General features: G+C 34.0%; 1 protein-coding gene across 4 annotated transcripts in view; it reads left to right on the top strand.

Moving 5' to 3' along the window:
• LOC134694790 (dynein axonemal heavy chain 7-like) overlaps positions 1-19,757 on the top strand; it is a 64,141-nt gene that overhangs the window by 19,358 nt on the left and 25,026 nt on the right. For 2 of the 4 annotated variants that reach the window (XM_063555845.1, XM_063555844.1), the window contains 20 exons: positions 161-329; positions 857-1,300; positions 1,802-2,035; positions 2,338-2,451; positions 2,780-2,929; positions 3,328-3,690; positions 4,208-4,339; positions 4,618-4,713; positions 4,914-5,039; positions 5,575-5,772; positions 6,066-6,221; positions 6,676-6,971; positions 7,465-7,485; positions 8,122-8,338; positions 16,558-16,874; positions 17,228-17,369; positions 17,761-17,874; positions 18,201-18,319; positions 18,754-18,934; positions 19,257-19,486. In XM_063555845.1, coding sequence (XP_063411915.1) covers positions 161-329; positions 857-1,300; positions 1,802-2,035; positions 2,338-2,451; positions 2,780-2,929; positions 3,328-3,690; positions 4,208-4,339; positions 4,618-4,713; positions 4,914-5,039; positions 5,575-5,772; positions 6,066-6,221; positions 6,676-6,971; positions 7,465-7,485; positions 8,122-8,338; positions 16,558-16,874; positions 17,228-17,369; positions 17,761-17,874; positions 18,201-18,319; positions 18,754-18,934; positions 19,257-19,486 — 3,819 coding nt within the window. The remainder of the gene's footprint in view (positions 1-160; positions 330-856; positions 1,301-1,801; positions 2,036-2,337; positions 2,452-2,779; positions 2,930-3,327; positions 3,691-4,207; positions 4,340-4,617; positions 4,714-4,913; positions 5,040-5,574; positions 5,773-6,065; positions 6,222-6,675; positions 6,972-7,464; positions 7,486-8,121; positions 8,339-16,557; positions 16,875-17,227; positions 17,370-17,760; positions 17,875-18,200; positions 18,320-18,753; positions 18,935-19,256; positions 19,487-19,757) is intronic. The other 2 variants (XM_063555847.1, XM_063555846.1) reach the window with 1 other exon arrangement.

The following is a 19,757-nucleotide window of genomic DNA, read 5'->3' as shown; positions in this document are numbered from 1 at the left end:
TTTTATTGTGACAAAGTACAGAAAATTTATACTGATTTACAAAATAATTTGCCAACTTGATTAGTATATGAGTCATTGTAATTATATATTTTACTTACATTTTATATTTTTTTCATCATTTATATTTAATTTATCTCTTTAACCTTTTTTTCCCTTTTAGAACCCTATTTGGAGCTTTACATCTCCATTTAGGAGGGGCCCCAGAAGGACCTGCTGGTACTGGTAAAACAGAAACAACAAAAGATTTGGCCAAAGCTGTAGCTAAACAGTGTGTTGTGTTTAATTGTTCTGATGGTCTTGATTTCATTGCTTTGGGAAAATTCTTCAAGGTAAGCTGGGAATGAGATTTTTTTGTTTGTTATTTTTTTCCTACTCACTCCTCTATAAGAAGTGTGAGACTTTCTTGTACTGTTTACGTTCAGTGAATCTTAGTGGAGGTAGGAAACCAGCAACCATAAACTTTTTTAAAGTGATGTACTTTTTTTGTTGAGAGTATGTTTTTGTAAATAATCTTTGTTTTTACGGGGTACCAATTACAGGTCTGGAATCTAATTGGGATGACCTTAGTTTGCAAAACAATGACGACTTTTGATGTCAAATCTTTTCTAAAGTGAGGTTAATAAATTATTTCCTTCAATTTCTGACATATCTTAAAGCTGGTTTATTTATCTTCAATTTATAATTTTTTGTTATTCATTGCAGATTTATAGGTAAAGAGATAAACAATTCAAAAAGTATAAAAGATCTTACCATAGATAACATGCATTATAAAACGGGGTAATTCTTAAGCTTGTACAGGATAAAGGATGCAAGTACAAAATTTATTCTACTAAATACTATATTGTTTTGTCTTTAGGGTTTGGCATCCTGTGGTGCTTGGTCATGCTTTGATGAGTTCAACAGAATTGATTTGGAAGTGTTGTCTGTGGTCGCCCAACAGATTTTGACCATCCAGAGAGGTATTGTTGCTGGACAGACCACTCTCCTATTTGAAGGTACAGAAATTAAACTGGATCCCACATGTTCTGTCTTCATTACAATGAACCCTGGTTATGCTGGACGATCTGAACTGCCTGACAATTTGAAAGCTTTGTTCAGAACTGTTGCTATGATGGTACCAGATTATGCTCTGATTGCTGAGATTTCCTTGTATTCTTGCGGTTTTGTACAAGCCAGACCTTTGTCTGTAAAGATTGTAGCTGTCTACAGACTGTGTTCAGAACAGTTATCATCACAGCATCACTACGATTATGGAATGAGAGCTGTTAAGTCTGTGCTGACAGCTGCTGCTAATCTAAAGGTATGAATCACTTATTGCATTATCTCAAGCTGTCTAACTTATCTTCACATTAAATACTAATAGTTACCTGTCAATTTGATTCTTGCAGATTTTGTGGAATACTTATAAAAATAAGGAGATGTAGTATAATAGCAAATGTGACAACTTCAAATCAAGTTAAAATGAAGTGGGTGTAAGCAATCATGGGCATCCGTACTGCCTTCAACAATAAGAATAATCTATACCATATAGTCAGCTATGAAAGGCTCTGACATGAAAAATATGAAATAATTTGAGAAAACTAACGGGTAAATTTACAACATAACAATTTACGAAAAGCAATATAAACATAAACATGAACCAACGAAAACCACTGAACTACATGCTTCTGACTTGGGACAGGCACATTTGTTATGTTTCTCACCAGAAAAAAACAAATAGTTACACAGGTTTTGAATGTGATTGTTTTGTTTTTTAATAATATTCAATATTCATAAAATTTAATCACTTTTTCTATTTCAGCTGAAATATCCCGATGAAGATGAGAACATTCTGTTGTTGAGGTCCATCATTGATGTCAACTTACCCAAGTTCTTGAACCATGACTTACCCCTTTTCCATGGTATTACATCTGACTTGTTCCCTGGAGTCAAACTACCAGAACCGGATTACAAGATATTGAACGAGCATATCAGAAACAACTGTGATAAGAAAAATCTTCAATGTGTACCGTTCTTCTTGGAGAAGATCCAACAGGTTGGTATTTTGTACTTTTTGTGCCAGTGTGTAAGAACTTTGTTAGGAGACTCTTAGAGATATTTTGATCATATTTGCCTTAAAGTGTTCACATTTTCACTTTCAAGTATTCATATTTTTAATTTTATAGAGATAAACATTATAAGAGATTTTTTATCACAAGGAATTTACTAATTGATATTTTGCCAGCTGGTTAAAAAAATATAAATAAACTTGTGGAGTATGAAAGGGGGGAGGAAAGTGTTTGCCTATCTCATAATTTATTCTATTATATATTTATATGCTATCTGTTATATTTATAGGTTTATGAGATGATGATTGTCCGTCATGGTTTCATGATAGTTGGTGAACCCTTTGGTGGTAAAAGTGCAGCATACAAAACTTTGGCCCTGGCTTTAGGAGACATACATGATGCAGTAAGTAGACTGGAAGACAAATTATACTGGAAAATATTTTAAGTATATAGAAAAAATCTAACATAGTTGATGAGACAATAAGAGAAAGAAAAGACAAATAAAACTAACAATTCCACTTGGAGCTACTCTGTTGCTATCCAAATTTGCAACTTAAAAACTTCAGTTACATCACTATAATGTGAACAAAATTTTGCCTTCATGATTATGTTAGCAACTTCCATTTGTTAAAATTCTCCAGCAATATTCTGAATAGATTGTTGGAAAATACTGGTAAAGTTTCAAAGGTTTTTTCTCATATAAATTTATGTTATTGTTCTGAATGTTTCAGGGTTTGATGGAAGAAAACAAAGTACAGATCACTGTCATTAATCCCAAGGCTATCTCCATGGGTCAGTTATATGGTGCCTTTGATCCAGTTTCCCATGAGTGGTCAGATGGTGTCCTGGCTGTATCATACAGAGCTTTTGCTTCATCAACTGTAAGTGGGGGATATTATTTTTAGTGGGATAATTGAATTTCACTTTTTATTACATGGATGAACTTGCAAAAGTTCTACCTCTGTTTTGATCTTAACATTCCATCCTGTTATTTGACCTAATGGAAAGGTATTTTAGTACTTAAAAGGATGTTTTCAAGATAAGAACTAATGAAATAACTTGCATATTGCAAAAAAATGAAAAACAATCAACTAATTTTAAGTAAGATTTAGGAACATACTGATTGAAAATTACATCAAATCACACCAAATTCAGTCTTCTGTTAGTATACATTGCACATAAATATAAATTTTTTATTGCTTAAACTTTATCTGTTAAAAGCAAATTGATTCAAGATGTGTTGTAAACCCCTAATATTCTTTAATGATATTTATAACAGACACCAGATCGTAAATGGTTGATCTTTGACGGCCCTGTTGATGCTATCTGGATTGAGAACATGAACACTGTGTTGGATGATAATAAAAAGCTATGTTTGATGAGTGGTGAAATTATCCAGCTCGCTCCAACAACTAACTTGATGTTTGAACCAATGGATTTAGAGGTGGCCTCCCCAGCCACTGTATCTAGGTGTGGCATGATTTATATGGAACCTCAGACTTTGGGGTGGCGTCCTATTGTAAAATCATGGCTGAATGATTGTCCAAAGTCCTTGTCAGAAATGCACAGATCAACTGTCAATGATATGTTTGAAAGATTTGTTGATGCTGGACTCCAACTTGTCAGAAAAGGTGGTATCAAGGTACGCTGGATTGTTAGCTAGAAAACACTTTAAAATAGATAAAGCTGAAAGTTTAACTTGGAAATCTAGGTCATGATGCTTGCATGAGTTATATTCTAAAATTTATGAGTATGTAGGTTAAATGAAATTTCATTGACATGCAAGTAGGAAGGGAATACTAAAAAAATGTGTATAACAATTTTAAGCAGTTTATAGCTTCTTTGTGTTTTACATCAAAGAGAAGAAAATTTAATTGCATTTTCCTGTAAATACTTTTTATAAATCTCTGTTGAATATTTTTTAATTAATGTCTTATTTCTTTTTCGAATATTTTTTAATTAATGTCTTATTTCTTTTTCAAAAAGTCAAAAAAAAATCTATTTCATATTTATTTTATATTATTTCAATAAAGTACCATATGTCTTGGGAGTTTGGTGTTTTCTCAACTCTCCATCTCATAATGATGGACTATGAGTATTCTATTATCTTGTTGAAACAAATACAGAATTACATGGTAAAATTGTACAATTTGTTGTAGGAGTTATCCCCCACCACAGACACATCTATGGTGAAAGGGTTGATGAATCTAATGGATTGTTTGATGGATGAATTCCAAGATGAGACAAAGATAGCTCAGATGGAGGAGAGAGAGATTATGTCATGGCTAGAGGTTGGTAAAATTTTCAGTGTTTTTTATATTAATTCTGTCAATTGAGGAAAAAGCTACAGGTTAATTTATCAGTTTGAAAATTGTTTAAAAATAGCCTTTGAAACTTTTTGTTACCTAAATTTCGGAAAATAAAAACACCCATTTGCAAAAAAAATCTATGGTTTATGTAGATTATGAACCTCTTATTTATTTTTCAAAGAAGAGGAAAGTTTTGGTTTTTTTTAGTTGACTTTTTTACCAATTCATGATACCTAATGTGTGGTTTTTTTTTATTTCAGAGTATTTTCTTCTTTGGTTTTACATGGTCCATTGGTGCCAGTTGTTCTGATGATGGAAGAGTCAGGTTTGACAAACTCCTCAGAGAACTCATCTCGGTAAGTATTGAAGAAAATAATCTAAAAATTACTTTTAAAGCAATATTTTTCTAATTTCGCTTTCACCAACCACTGAAAGTTATCCATGTAAAATGTAAAAGAAAAAAATAATTTTATAATAGAATAAGTAAAAGACAAAATTTTATAATTATTGCTTTTAAAATATTAGTTTTAAAACATTCATTTAATTTGATTTGCAGGGAGGTATGTCAGAAGACACCAGATTAAAACTGAGTTTAGCTGAACTAGTAGAACCACCGATGAAACCATACTTAAATCCATTCCCACCTAAAGGCAAAATATATGATTACAGATTTGTTAAAGAGGTAAGTATTGCACTGTATTGTTATTCATTGAATACTAATTTAAGTGCTTTTAGAAGATACAAGTGAAGTATGAATTCAAATGTCCAATGATTTATGTATGCTAAATATGTCAAAACCACAAAATCACATATCCAGGAAAAAGCATGTTTTCTCTGCAATCCACGAACATTGATAGACATAACAATAAGTGAATCCACAGGTTAGTGGTTAGAATTTATTTGGGATATACCAAGCTTCCAAGTTTATTAGAAAGGAACCATTGCACATGTTATTGTCTGAGGAAAGAGGGGGGCATAGCGATATCTATTTCATTGTCTGCTTTGAAACATTTATTTTACTATAGGGTTATAGGTTAATCGTGTGTAAATGTGGCAGATGACAATTTTACAATTGCTGAGTCAATACAAAAACGAAATTTAAGCACTGTTAGCCTTTCCTTGAACAGTAAAACATGTGTACACTTTTAAAGTGAAAACTACAGCCTTGAAAATCTTTGAATTAACATTTTTTTTAAATTGCATTTAAAATTTTACAGGGAGCTGGCAAATGGGTTGCATGGAGTGAAACAATTAAGGACAGTCCACCAATCCCTAAGGACATAACCTTCAATGAGATTATTGTACCGACAGTGGACACAGTACGATATGAAGTACTTATGAGTATGTTGGTGCACCATCAGAAACCATGTCTGTTTGTTGGTCCAACTGGTACTGGAAAGAGTGTGTACATCACAGTAAGTAATGCAAATTATTTCCAACAAGACTGGTTCCCTGGTTTGTCCTCATTGATTCATGTTTAGTTTGGAGTAATGGTAAGGACCAAAAGCTGAGACAGGGATTTTAACTTTATCTATATGGCTAGTGTCAGCTTCAGTAAAAAAGGGAAAAAATCATTGTTATTTATTTATTAGGTTGTTCTGCCTTTATACAAGGGGGAATTAAGCTAATTTACAAGATTCAATGAAATGTGTATTTCGATATTATCATAGGTTGAAGTTCTTTATTATATTTCTAATTGTCATTATAGGATTTCTTGCTGAATAAACTTGACAAAGAAAGATACAAGCCAAATGTTGTCAACTTCTCGGCTCAGACTTCAGCCAACCAAACACAGAATATTATCATGTCCAAACTAGACAAGAGGAGAAAGGGTGTCTATGGACCTCCTATGGGCAAGAAATCTGTAAGTTTAACTGTTAATGATCATTACATCATATGTACTTGAGTGTGTACTAAGAAGGTGGACTATAACATCAAATGTTACCTTTATTTACTTCCTATTAAAAGGGTAACAGTAGTCATCAGTAGCCAATCAAATTAATTAATCAAAAACTAGTTACAAGAGTAGGCAAAAAAAAAATTGCCTGGTTTGTTTCTATATTAAGAAGGCATTGTAATTAATAGTTTAAACATATTTTATAGTTCAAAATGACAAAAGGATCAGACACAAGTTTTACAACTTAGTAACGTCTTCTCCAATTGTAATTAATGCTTGGTTCAGTTGACAAACAAGTGAACTGAAATAAACTCATATGCTTGGAATAGAATATGGACAATTATACATCAGATATGATATGCACTTGTTTTAACTCTGTAATGTAACAAATGAATCAAGCATTATTTAAATTTTATTGCAGATTGTGTTTGTTGATGATCTTAACATGCCAATGAGGGAAACCTACGGAGCACAGCCTCCAGTCGAATTACTGAGACAGTGGTTGGATCATTGGACTTGGTATGACCTTAAAGAGGTCACACCCATTAAATTGATTGACATTCAACTTATGGCTGCTATGGGGCCACCTGGTGGTGGTAGAAATGTAGTAACTCCTCGCTTCCTTGGACATTTCAATACTATAACTATAAATGAATTTGATGATGACAGTATGATAACTATCTTCAGAAAGATTTTGGATTGGCATATTTCTGCAAGGTTTGTATTTTCAATTGTACTGTTATGGATGGTTGTATGTTAATGTCTTAAACTCAGCCTAAATTTCATATAGTTGTTCCCAACTGGCATGTGATACGACACTCATGGAAAACATAATTTTCTATAAAAACTACATAATTATGCTTCTTTCAAGGTAGACCTGTATACAAAATCTTTTCTTTTCTGTCTTAAAAAGACCCAAATGTTTGTATCATTATAAGTAATTGAATTAGTAGCCTACAATTACAGATTTGGCTTTTCCATTCAAGTAGAAGTGGGAGGAGAGGAAGTATCTTCCAAAATACTATTTCTTTAGTATTTAAGCATACATGAAATTGGAAATTCAACCAATGAATAACTGGTAATCCATGTTCAAAATTAAAACTTCTGAATTCCTTCACTTCAACAATCACTTGAAAGAAATTGTCCTTAACAATATGCATAAAAATACTTTTCATATATATAATTAATAAATGAAATTGATTGTTTTTAGATTTATTTCTAATCCTGGAGGGTATGAAATTGTTCATAGATTGTTTACAGTTGCAAAACATTCCATATTTCTCATGCCTTGATATATATCTACTTTGAAGACATTACTATTCATGGAATACCAATTTTTGTTAGAAATTATTAAAGAAAAACACATGTTCTGTATGCCTTGTTCAAAGACTTTGGCAAAACTATGATATCAAATATCCAAGTTTAGAAAATACTAATTTAATCAAGCCACAAAAATTGGTACCCACAAAAAAATGCATCTTCAGTATTTAGGGGCATGAGAAATATGATGTTTATTTTTTATGTTCTTGTTATTTAATTGGACTGTTTTAAATTGATTATGATGTTTTACAATGTTCAGCTTCGGGATATCATGAGAAAAGTTGTTTATGCATTTGTAACACAAGCTGTAAAAGTACATGAAACAAATTTACCTCATTCAACACCAAAAGCTGAAATAAAATGACCATTGGCAATTCTTCTTTTTGTGATTGAAACATTTTTCCATGGTAACTATACATGTTTTATATAATTAAAAATGTATGTTTATGTGAATAATACATCCAAAAAAATGTTTCAATGTGTGTGTGTGGTGTGCATAAAATTTCATATGGCTTTGATATGACATATATTTTTTATATTTTTACAGAGGATTCAGTAATGAATTCAAACCATGTGTTGACCAGCTAGTACAGGGTACATTAACTATCTATAAAGAAGCCATGAAGAATTTACTACCAACACCAGCCAAATCTCATTATCTATTTAACTTGAGAGACTTTAGCAGAGTTATACAGGGTGTCTTACTATCTACACCAGAAACTATGGAAGAACCAGCCTCAATGAAACGTCTATGGGTGCATGAGGTCAGTATTACGTCTTTTTTTCCCTTTTTGATGTCTTACTTACACCCCCAATAATGATTAAGGTGAAAATTTTCTTTAAAGATTCAAAATTTATGTTTAAAAAAAATAAAAATCAACCTGTGAAGTGATTATTTTTAAGTCTGAAGTAATTCTTAATTTAATGACATATTAATATTGAATGTTTGTTAAAGTGTATTCTTTAAATTTTGAATAAGTGTGTTCTTTAATTTTTTAATAATAAAAATTGACAACAACACTTCAAAAGATCTGCAATTTTATTATCTATGTCTACATGTTTCGCCTGCAAGGCAGGCTTCATCAGGACAATTTTTATACAGAAATTGAGCCCCTGAAGTACTCAAAGTGGTGCATTGAATTTGACGTCGTCATGGTGAGAGAAACAATGAAAAGTGAAAGTAGCAATACAGAGTTATAAATAGATAAGATAAATATAGAAAATTAAAGTTTGTATACAATGTAACTTGAGTTCGTTTTACTATTATATGATACATGAAATTGTTCTAAAGGCTTGGCATCTAATAGGACGAACTTCCCATGGTTCCTACCACTTCGCAAGGCTTCTCTTCCAACCTGGCCATAGTTGGAGGTTACTACTTCCCGGCGCGTCGGCAACAATAGGAAGATTATGATCGCCGCTGTGGATAATAAAATTGTCAAAAACTGTTCCTTTGTTAATTATTTGGTGACTATATATTTTTTGGATCATCTGCAGTAGTTGGTCTGTATAATGGCATATATATAGTTGTGAATTCCTAGTTCATTTAAGATCGGCGCCCGTGGTACGTTTCTTCTGCAATCATTTATATCTGCTATCATTTATAGATGTATAGGTGGTATCGGACATCTTGGTCATCTTGATTCAGTTGTTATTTCGTTGTAAGTATGGAATATTCCTTGGTCCATGTATATGCTGGTGGCCTGTAGATCGGCGCTGTTAGCTTGGCGGTTCCTTTCGGATGCAGGGGTTCACGATTAAATAATAAATTAAATTCCGCGAGGTGAACCAACGCCTGTGAAATCGTTTTGGTAGAGTCCCTGAAGTGGATACCTTGGTATGCCGGGTTGTCAAATCATGCAAATGAATGCAATCCTTAAATAATAATAAAAATTGACAACAACACTTCAAAAGATCTGCAATTTTATTATCTATGTCTACATGTTTCGCCTGCAAGGCAGGCTTCATCAGGACAATTTTTATACAGAAATTGAGCCCCTGAAGTACTCAAAGTGGTGCATTGAATTTGACGTCGTCATGGTGAGAGAAACAATGAAAAGTGAAAGTAGCAATACAGAGTTATAAATAGATAAGATAAATATAGAAAATTAAAGTTTGTATACAATGTAACTTGAGTTCGTTTTACTATTATATGATACATGAAATTGTTCTAAAGGCTTGGCATCTAATAGGACGAACTTCCCATGGTTCCTACCACTTCGCAAGGCTTCTCTTCCAACCTGGCCATAGTTGGAGGTTACTACTTCCCGGCGCGTCGGCAACAATAGGAAGATTATGATCGCCGCTGTGGATAATAAAATTGTCAAAAACTGTTCCTTTGTTAATTATTTGGTGACTATATATTTTTTGGATCATCTGCAGTAGTTGGTCTGTATAATGGCATATATATAGTTGTGAATTCCTAGTTCATTTAAGATCGGCGCCCGTGGTACGTTTCTTCTGCAATCATTTATATCTGCTATCATTTATAGATGTATAGGTGGTATCGGACATCTTGGTCATCTTGATTCAGTTGTTATTTCGTTGTAAGTATGGAATATTCCTTGGTCCATGTATATGCTGGTGGCCTGTAGATCGGCGCTGTTAGCTTGGCGGTTCCTTTCGGATGCAGGGGTTCACGATTAAATAATAAATTAAATTCCGCGAGGTGAACCAACGCCTGTGAAATCGTTTTGGTAGAGTCCCTGAAGTGGATACCTTGGTATGCCGGGTTGTCAAATCATGCAAATGAATGCAATCCTTAAATAATAATAAAAATTGACAACAACACTTCAAAAGATCTGCAATTTTATTATCTATGTCTACATGTTTCGCCTGCAAGGCAGGCTTCATCAGGACAATTTTTATACAGAAATTGAGCCCCTGAAGTACTCAAAGTGGTGCATTGAATTTGACGTCGTCATGGTGAGAGAAACAATGAAAAGTGAAAGTAGCAATACAGAGTTATAAATAGATAAGATAAATATAGAAAATTAAAGTTTGTATACAATGTAACTTGAGTTCGTTTTACTATTATATGATACATGAAATTGTTCTAAAGGCTTGGCATCTAATAGGACGAACTTCCCATGGTTCCTACCACTTCGCAAGGCTTCTCTTCCAACCTGGCCATAGTTGGAGGTTACTACTTCCCGGCGCGTCGGCAACAATAGGAAGATTATGATCGCCGCTGTGGATAATAAAATTGTCAAAAACTGTTCCTTTGTTAATTATTTGGTGACTATATATTTTTTGGATCATCTGCAGTAGTTGGTCTGTATAATGGCATATATATAGTTGTGAATTCCTAGTTCATTTAAGATCGGCGCCCGTGGTACGTTTCTTCTGCAATCATTTATATCTGCTATCATTTATAGATGTATAGGTGGTATCGGACATCTTGGTCATCTTGATTCAGTTGTTATTTCGTTGTAAGTATGGAATATTCCTTGGTCCATGTATATGCTGGTGGCCTGTAGATCGGCGCTGTTAGCTTGGCGGTTCCTTTCGGATGCAGGGGTTCACGATTAAATAATAAATTAAATTCCGCGAGGTGAACCAACGCCTGTGAAATCGTTTTGGTAGAGTCCCTGAAGTGGATACCTTGGTATGCCGGGTTGTCAAATCATGCAAATGAATGCAATCCTTAAATAATAATAAAAATTGACAACAACACTTCAAAAGATCTGCAATTTTATTATCTATGTCTACATGTTTCGCCTGCAAGGCAGGCTTCATCAGGACAATTTTTATACAGAAATTGAGCCCCTGAAGTACTCAAAGTGGTGCATTGAATTTGACGTCGTCATGGTGAGAGAAACAATGAAAAGTGAAAGTAGCAATACAGAGTTATAAATAGATAAGATAAATATAGAAAATTAAAGTTTGTATACAATGTAACTTGAGTTCGTTTTACTATTATATGATACATGAAATTGTTCTAAAGGCTTGGCATCTAATAGGACGAACTTCCCATGGTTCCTACCACTTCGCAAGGCTTCTCTTCCAACCTGGCCATAGTTGGAGGTTACTACTTCCCGGCGCGTCGGCAACAATAGGAAGATTATGATCGCCGCTGTGGATAATAAAATTGTCAAAAACTGTTCCTTTGTTAATTATTTGGTGACTATATATTTTTTGGATCATCTGCAGTAGTTAGTCTGTATAATGGCATATATATAGTTGTGAATTCCTAGTTCATTTAAGATCGGCGCCCGTGGTACGTTTCTTCTGCAATCATTTATATCTGCTATCATTTATAGATGTATAGGTGGTATCGGACATCTTGGTCATCTTGATTCAGTTGTTATTTCGTTGTAAGTATGGAATATTCCTTGGTCCATGTATATGCTGGTGGCCTGTAGATCGGCGCTGTTAGCTTGGCGGTTCCTTTCGGATGCAGGGGTTCACGATTAAATAATAAATTAAATTCCGCGAGGTGAACCAACGCCTGTGAAATCGTTTTGGTAGAGTCCCTGAAGTGGATACCTTGGTATGCCGGGTTGTCAAATCATGCAAATGAATGCAATCCTTAAATAATAATAAAAATTGACAACAACACTTCAAAAGATCTGCAATTTTATTATCTATGTCTACATGTTTCGCCTGCAAGGCAGGCTTCATCAGGACAATTTTTATACAGAAATTGAGCCCCTGAAGTACTCAAAGTGGTGCATTGAATTTGACGTCGTCATGGTGAGAGAAACAATGAAAAGTGAAAGTAGCAATACAGAGTTATAAATAGATAAGATAAATATAGAAAATTAAAGTTTGTATACAATGTAACTTGAGTTCGTTTTACTATTATATGATACATGAAATTGTTCTAAAGGCTTGGCATCTAATAGGACGAACTTCCCATGGTTCCTACCACTTCCCAAGCCTTTAGAACAATTTCATGTATCATATAATAGTAAAACGAACTCAAGTTACATTGTATACAAACTTTAATTTTCTATATTTATCTTATCTATTTATAACTCTGTATTGCTACTTTCACTTTTCATTGTTTCTCTCACCATGACGACGTCAAATTCAATGCACCACTTTGAGTACTTCAGGGGCTCAATTTCTGTATAAAAATTGTCCTGATGAAGCCTGCCTTGCAGGCGAAACATGTAGACATAGATAATAAAATTGCAGATCTTTTGAAGTGTTGTTGTCAATTTTTATTATTATTTAAGGATTGCATTCATTTGCATGATTTGACAACCCGGCATACCAAGGTATCCACTTCAGGGACTCTACCAAAACGATTTCACAGGCGTTGGTTCACCTCGCGGAATTTAATTTATTATTTAATCGTGAACCCCTGCATCCGAAAGGAACCGCCAAGCTAACAGCGCCGATCTACAGGCCACCAGCATATACATGGACCAAGGAATATTCCATACTTACAACGAAATAACAACTGAATCAAGATGACCAAGATGTCCGATACCACCTATACATCTATAAATGATAGCAGATATAAATGATTGCAGAAGAAACGTACCACGGGCGCCGATCTTAAATGAACTAGGAATTCACAACTATATATATGCCATTATACAGACCAACTACTGCAGATGATCCAAAAAATATATAGTCACCAAATAATTAACAAAGGAACAGTTTTTGACAATTTTATTATCCACAGCGGCGATCATAATCTTCCTATTGTTGCCGACGCGCCGGGAAGTAGTAACCTCCAACTATGGCCAGGTTGGAAGAGAAGCCTTGCGAAGTGGTAGGAACCATGGGAAGTTCGTCCTATTAGATGCCAAGCCTTTAGAACAATTTCATGTATCATATAATAGTAAAACGAACTCAAGTTACATTGTATACAAACTTTAATTTTCTATATTTATCTTATCTATTTATAACTCTGTATTGCTACTTTCACTTTTCATTGTTTCTCTCACCATGACGACGTCAAATTCAATGCACCACTTTGAGTACTTCAGGGGCTCAATTTCTGTATAAAAATTGTCCTGATGAAGCCTGCCTTGCAGGCGAAACATGTAGACATAGATAATAAAATTGCAGATCTTTTGAAGTGTTGTTGTCAATTTTTATTATTATTTAAGGATTGCATTCATTTGCATGATTTGACAACCCGGCATACCAAGGTATCCACTTCAGGGACTCTACCAAAACGATTTCACAGGCGTTGGTTCACCTCGCGGAATTTAATTTATTATTTAATCGTGAACCCCTGCATCCGAAAGGAACCGCCAAGCTAACAGCGCCGATCTACAGGCCACCAGCATATACATGGACCAAGGAATATTCCATACTTACAACGAAATAACAACTGAATCAAGATGACCAAGATGTCCGATACCACCTATACATCTATAAATGATAGCAGATATAAATGATTGCAGAAGAAACGTACCACGGGCGCCGATCTTAAATGAACTAGGAATTCACAACTATATATATGCCATTATACAGACCAACTACTGCAGATGATCCAAAAAATATATAGTCACCAAATAATTAACAAAGGAACAGTTTTTGACAATTTTATTATCCACAGCGGCGATCATAATCTTCCTATTGTTGCCGACGCGCCGGGAAGTAGTAACCTCCAACTATGGCCAGGTTGGAAGAGAAGCCTTGCGAAGTGGTAGGAACCATGGGAAGTTCGTCCTATTAGATGCCAAGCCTTTAGAACAATTTCATGTATCATATAATAGTAAAACGAACTCAAGTTACATTGTATACAAACTTTAATTTTCTATATTTATCTTATCTATTTATAACTCTGTATTGCTACTTTCACTTTTCATTGTTTCTCTCACCATGACGACGTCAAATTCAATGCACCACTTTGAGTACTTCAGGGGCTCAATTTCTGTATAAAAATTGTCCTGATGAAGCCTGCCTTGCAGGCGAAACATGTAGACATAGATAATAAAATTGCAGATCTTTTGAAGTGTTGTTGTCAATTTTTATTATTATTTAAGGATTGCATTCATTTGCATGATTTGACAACCCGGCATACCAAGGTATCCACTTCAGGGACTCTACCAAAACGATTTCACAGGCGTTGGTTCACCTCGCGGAATTTAATTTATTATTTAATCGTGAACCCCTGCATCCGAAAGGAACCGCCAAGCTAACAGCGCCGATCTACAGGCCACCAGCATATACATGGACCAAGGAATATTCCATACTTACAACGAAATAACAACTGAATCAAGATGACCAAGATGTCCGATACCACCTATACATCTATAAATGATAGCAGATATAAATGATTGCAGAAGAAACGTACCACGGGCGCCGATCTTAAATGAACTAGGAATTCACAACTATATATATGCCATTATACAGACCAACTACTGCAGATGATCCAAAAAATATATAGTCACCAAATAATTAACAAAGGAACAGTTTTTGACAATTTTATTATCCACAGCGGCGATCATAATCTTCCTATTGTTGCCGACGCGCCGGGAAGTAGTAACCTCCAACTATGGCCAGGTTGGAAGAGAAGCCTTGCGAAGTGGTAGGAACCATGGGAAGTTCGTCCTATTAGATGCCAAGCCTTTAGAACAATTTCATGTATCATATAATAGTAAAACGAACTCAAGTTACATTGTATACAAACTTTAATTTTCTATATTTATCTTATCTATTTATAACTCTGTATTGCTACTTTCACTTTTCATTGTTTCTCTCACCATGACGACGTCAAATTCAATGCACCACTTTGAGTACTTCAGGGGCTCAATTTCTGTATAAAAATTGTCCTGATGAAGCCTGCCTTGCAGGCGAAACATGTAGACATAGATAATAAAATTGCAGATCTTTTGAAGTGTTGTTGTCAATTTTTATTATTATTTAAGGATTGCATTCATTTGCATGATTTGACAACCCGGCATACCAAGGTATCCACTTCAGGGACTCTACCAAAACGATTTCACAGGCGTTGGTTCACCTCGCGGAATTTAATTTATTATTTAATCGTGAACCCCTGCATCCGAAAGGAACCGCCAAGCTAACAGCGCCGATCTACAGGCCACCAGCATATACATGGACCAAGGAATATTCCATACTTACAACGAAATAACAACTGAATCAAGATGACCAAGATGTCCGATACCACCTATACATCTATAAATGATAGCAGATATAAATGATTGCAGAAGAAACGTACCACGGGCGCCGATCTTAAATGAACTAGGAATTCACAACTATATATATGCCATTATACAGACCAACTACTGCAGATGATCCAAAAAATATATAGTCACCAAATAATTAACAAAGGAACAGTTTTTGACAATTTTATTATCCACAGCGGCGATCATAATCTTCCTATTGTTGCCGACGCGCCGGGAAGTAGTAACCTCCAACTATGGCCAGGTTGGAAGAGAAGCCTTGCGAAGTGGTAGGAACCATGGGAAGTTCGTCCTATTAGATGCCAAGCCTTTAGAACAATTTCATGTATCATATAATAGTAAAACGAACTCAAGTTACATTGTATACAAACTTTAATTTTCTATATTTATCTTATCTATTTATAACTCTGTATTGCTACTTTCACTTTTCATTGTTTCTCTCACCATGACGACGTCAAATTCAATGCACCACTTTGAGTACTTCAGGGGCTCAATTTCTGTATAAAAATTGTCCTGATGAAGCCTGCCTTGCAGGCGAAACATGTAGACATAGATAATAAAATTGCAGATCTTTTGAAGTGTTGTTGTCAATTTTTATTATTATTTAAGGATTGCATTCATTTGCATGATTTGACAACCCGGCATACCAAGGTATCCACTTCAGGGACTCTACCAAAACGATTTCACAGGCGTTGGTTCACCTCGCGGAATTTAATTTTTTAAAGTGTATTCTTTGATTGTTTATAAAAGAGTATTCTTTGATTGTTTATAAAAGTGTATTCTTTGAATGTTTATGAAGGTTTATTCTTTGATTTATATTAAAGTGTATTTTTAAATGTTTCTAAAGTTCTTTTTATTCTCTATCTCAGGTGTTCAGAGTATACTATGATCGTCTTGTTGATGATTCTGATAGAAACTGGCTATTTAATTATGCAAGAGATGTATGTAAGAATCAGTTACGTGAAGACTTTGATCAGTTATTTATTCATTTGGATTTTGATAATGACGGTAAAGTTACAGAGGATGATCTCCGTAGTTTGGTGTACTGTGATTTTGCAGATCCTAAGTCAGACTCTAAACATTATGTTGAAGTAAGAGACTTGGAACAATTACGTCATGTTGTAGAGGGATACCTTGAGGAATTTAATAACATGAGCAAAAAACCAATGAACCTTGTATTATTCAGGTAATTTTATATTTGTATTGTCACTTTTTTGCAAGTCTTTTTTTGCTGAATTACTGTAACTCTTTCTTCAGTATTACTAGCTCTTATTGTAATGCAAAACATTTTTTTTACATGCAATGCGGTAGGTCATATAACATTGAAAAAAATGAATGACAAGGAAAAATCTCATTCAAGAAGTATACTTCTTTATATAAAAGATATGAGCATTAAAATTAAGAGAGAAAGTAGTAACTTAATTGTGTCTGTGGAACATTTTATACCCGTAGTGATTTATCAATAAATTTGATCTTCTATTTTGTACATGGAGAGTTTTTAAAAAGATGTATAATGACATGTGTATATTTTCATTTTAGATTTGCTATTGAACATGTATCTAGAATTTCCCGTATTATCAAACAACCCAGAAGTCATGCCTTGTTAGTAGGTGTGGGAGGTTCTGGTCGTCAGTCATTGACACGCTTGGCTGCACACATGTCAGATTATGACCTCTTCCAGGTAAGATATAATATTAGAGATATATTCTTTTTGAAATGTGTCAGATAAAATATGTTATATTGGGTAGATGCCTTTATGAGTCGTTATCAGATGAGATTAGAGGTAGAGTTAAGGGGGATGTCAATATTATGCTATTCAACATTCCTTGATGATGAGAAAATATGATAACTAAGCAAGTTCAAGATGGCTTCTTTCATAACACAAGCCATACAATACAACAGCTGAAGAAAAACCAACTGATGATAAAAAAGTTGTACACTGTAACACAAAAAGAGTCATACTTCTAAATTGCTCTCAGACATTTCAAATTAAAAATTGTTTGCAATACAATTCATTATTGAAAATGTTACATTTTATTGTTATCTACAATTTTACTTTCACTTTTTAACAGGTTGAGATTTCTAAGAGTTACACTAGTGTTGAATGGAGAGAAGATATTAAAAGAATATTACGTAAATCAACAGAAACTGATAATCATGCTGTTTTCCTATTCTCTGATACACAGGTGGGTAAAAATAACTTCCTATACTTTTATAATCAGGTGGTTGAAATAAATTTTTATCCCTTTTTACACAGATGGGACAAAATAACTTCATTCTCTCTTAAATAACTTACAAAGGAAAATCCTTGAAATAAACTCCTTGATACTTTTAAACCTTGTATTTCATCTATTTACACAATTGATATAAGAAAAAGTAGACCTAGAAAAAAGGATTAAAGACTAATAGCTCCTCATACAACTGAATCTTCATAAATCTTACTAAAACTCAAGATTGTTCATAGATTTGTATATTTGATACTACAACCACTATTTTTAACTTTTCTTTATAGATCAAACAAGAATCCTTCTTGGAAGATATCAATAATTTGTTAAATGCTGGTGAAGTTCCTAATTTGTTCCCATTGGATGAAAAACAAGAAATCTGTGAGAAAATGAGACAACTCGACAGGTAAGTCAATATGTTATAAACCACTGAAGGTGGTACCAAACACCTTGACTAAAATTAATTTGGCTCGTTTAATTTTCATGAGTTTTGACAAATATTTACTTTGAACCTTTGAAAAAAATATAAAAATTAAACCACACATATCAGAAAAAGATTCCCTGGATATATATAAGTTTGAAAACACGTAGATCTTATCAGTGAGAAGCTTATAAAATGTTCAGCAGATTTTAAAGAGTTATCTCCCTGTAGTGGTATGTACCACCTAAATGCAAAAAACAAGTGTTCCACAAGTACCATTTTCACTGTTACTATAGACAATTTGTCAAAGATCAGAAGCTGGATATTAAGCCGTATCAATTAATCCGTTAATTCATTGTAAAGCTAATTATCTTACTAACAAGGGAAAAAATTTGTATACAATATAATGATTCTTTCAGACAAAGAGACAAAGCCAAACAAACAGATGGTACCCCAGTATCCTTGTTTAACTTCTTCATTCAACGTTGTCGGGATCAGCTCCATATTGTATTAGCTATGAGTCCTATTGGTGATGCTTTCCGTGACAGACTAAGGAAGTTTCCCTCACTGGTCAACTGCTGTACCATTGATTGGTTCCAGGTACGTACAAATCTGATCAGTGACTAACTGTTCTTTATATTCATCTTTACAAGCTCATATTTTTTATAAGAAAAGATCCATTATACAAGTCCATCTTATATTACCATTCACAGCACATGGGGGTCATTATAAAAAGACCTCTTTCGTGTTTCGTCACTAGTGTTCCATAGTCAAACCCCTTAATGAAATGCATCATTGAATTGACCAATGTCTGTGCATTTACCTTCAAACATTTGACATGAATTTGACTTCATTGTCCTAATGAACCAAACAGCATCAACTAATCATAGTTTTGCAAAAACACATTTTTTTTATTTTTCAGACATGGCCTGAAGATGCTTTGGAAGCTGTAGCAACCAGATTCTTAGAGGAAGTAGAATTAGAGGAGGATGAGAGAAAGGGATGCATTGACGTCTGTAAGACCTTCCATACATCAACAAGAGATCTATCCCAACGCTTCTTCTTAGAACTGGAAAGACATAATTACGTAACACCTACGTCCTACCTAGAATTGATTAACACCTTTAAGTCACTGCTTGATAAAAAGAGAGAGTAAGTTTACCTTATTAAAAAAATTAAGTCGAGCTTTTTTCAATTGTTTTCCAGTTATTTTTTAAAATGTCACATTCTTCTGCACTGCTGAAAATGGTTGTACAACTATCTTTTAGCCAGAAGGTCAATTATTTAGTTAGTATTCCTGTCCTCTTTTTGTCTTGGTTTTATGTTATAGTGTTTGACGTTTAGTTGAAATAACACGAACATTAACTTGCGTTTTAAACATTTTAGAATATTTATGAAATAAACAATTTAATACAGAATTCGC

Source organism: Mytilus trossulus, chromosome 13, assembly GCF_036588685.1.
Source record: "Mytilus trossulus isolate FHL-02 chromosome 13, PNRI_Mtr1.1.1.hap1, whole genome shotgun sequence".
NCBI lineage: Eukaryota > Metazoa > Mollusca > Bivalvia > Mytilida > Mytilidae > Mytilus > Mytilus trossulus.
Note: the sequence above shows the minus strand (reverse complement) of the source record. Positions and strands in the feature narration are given on the sequence as shown.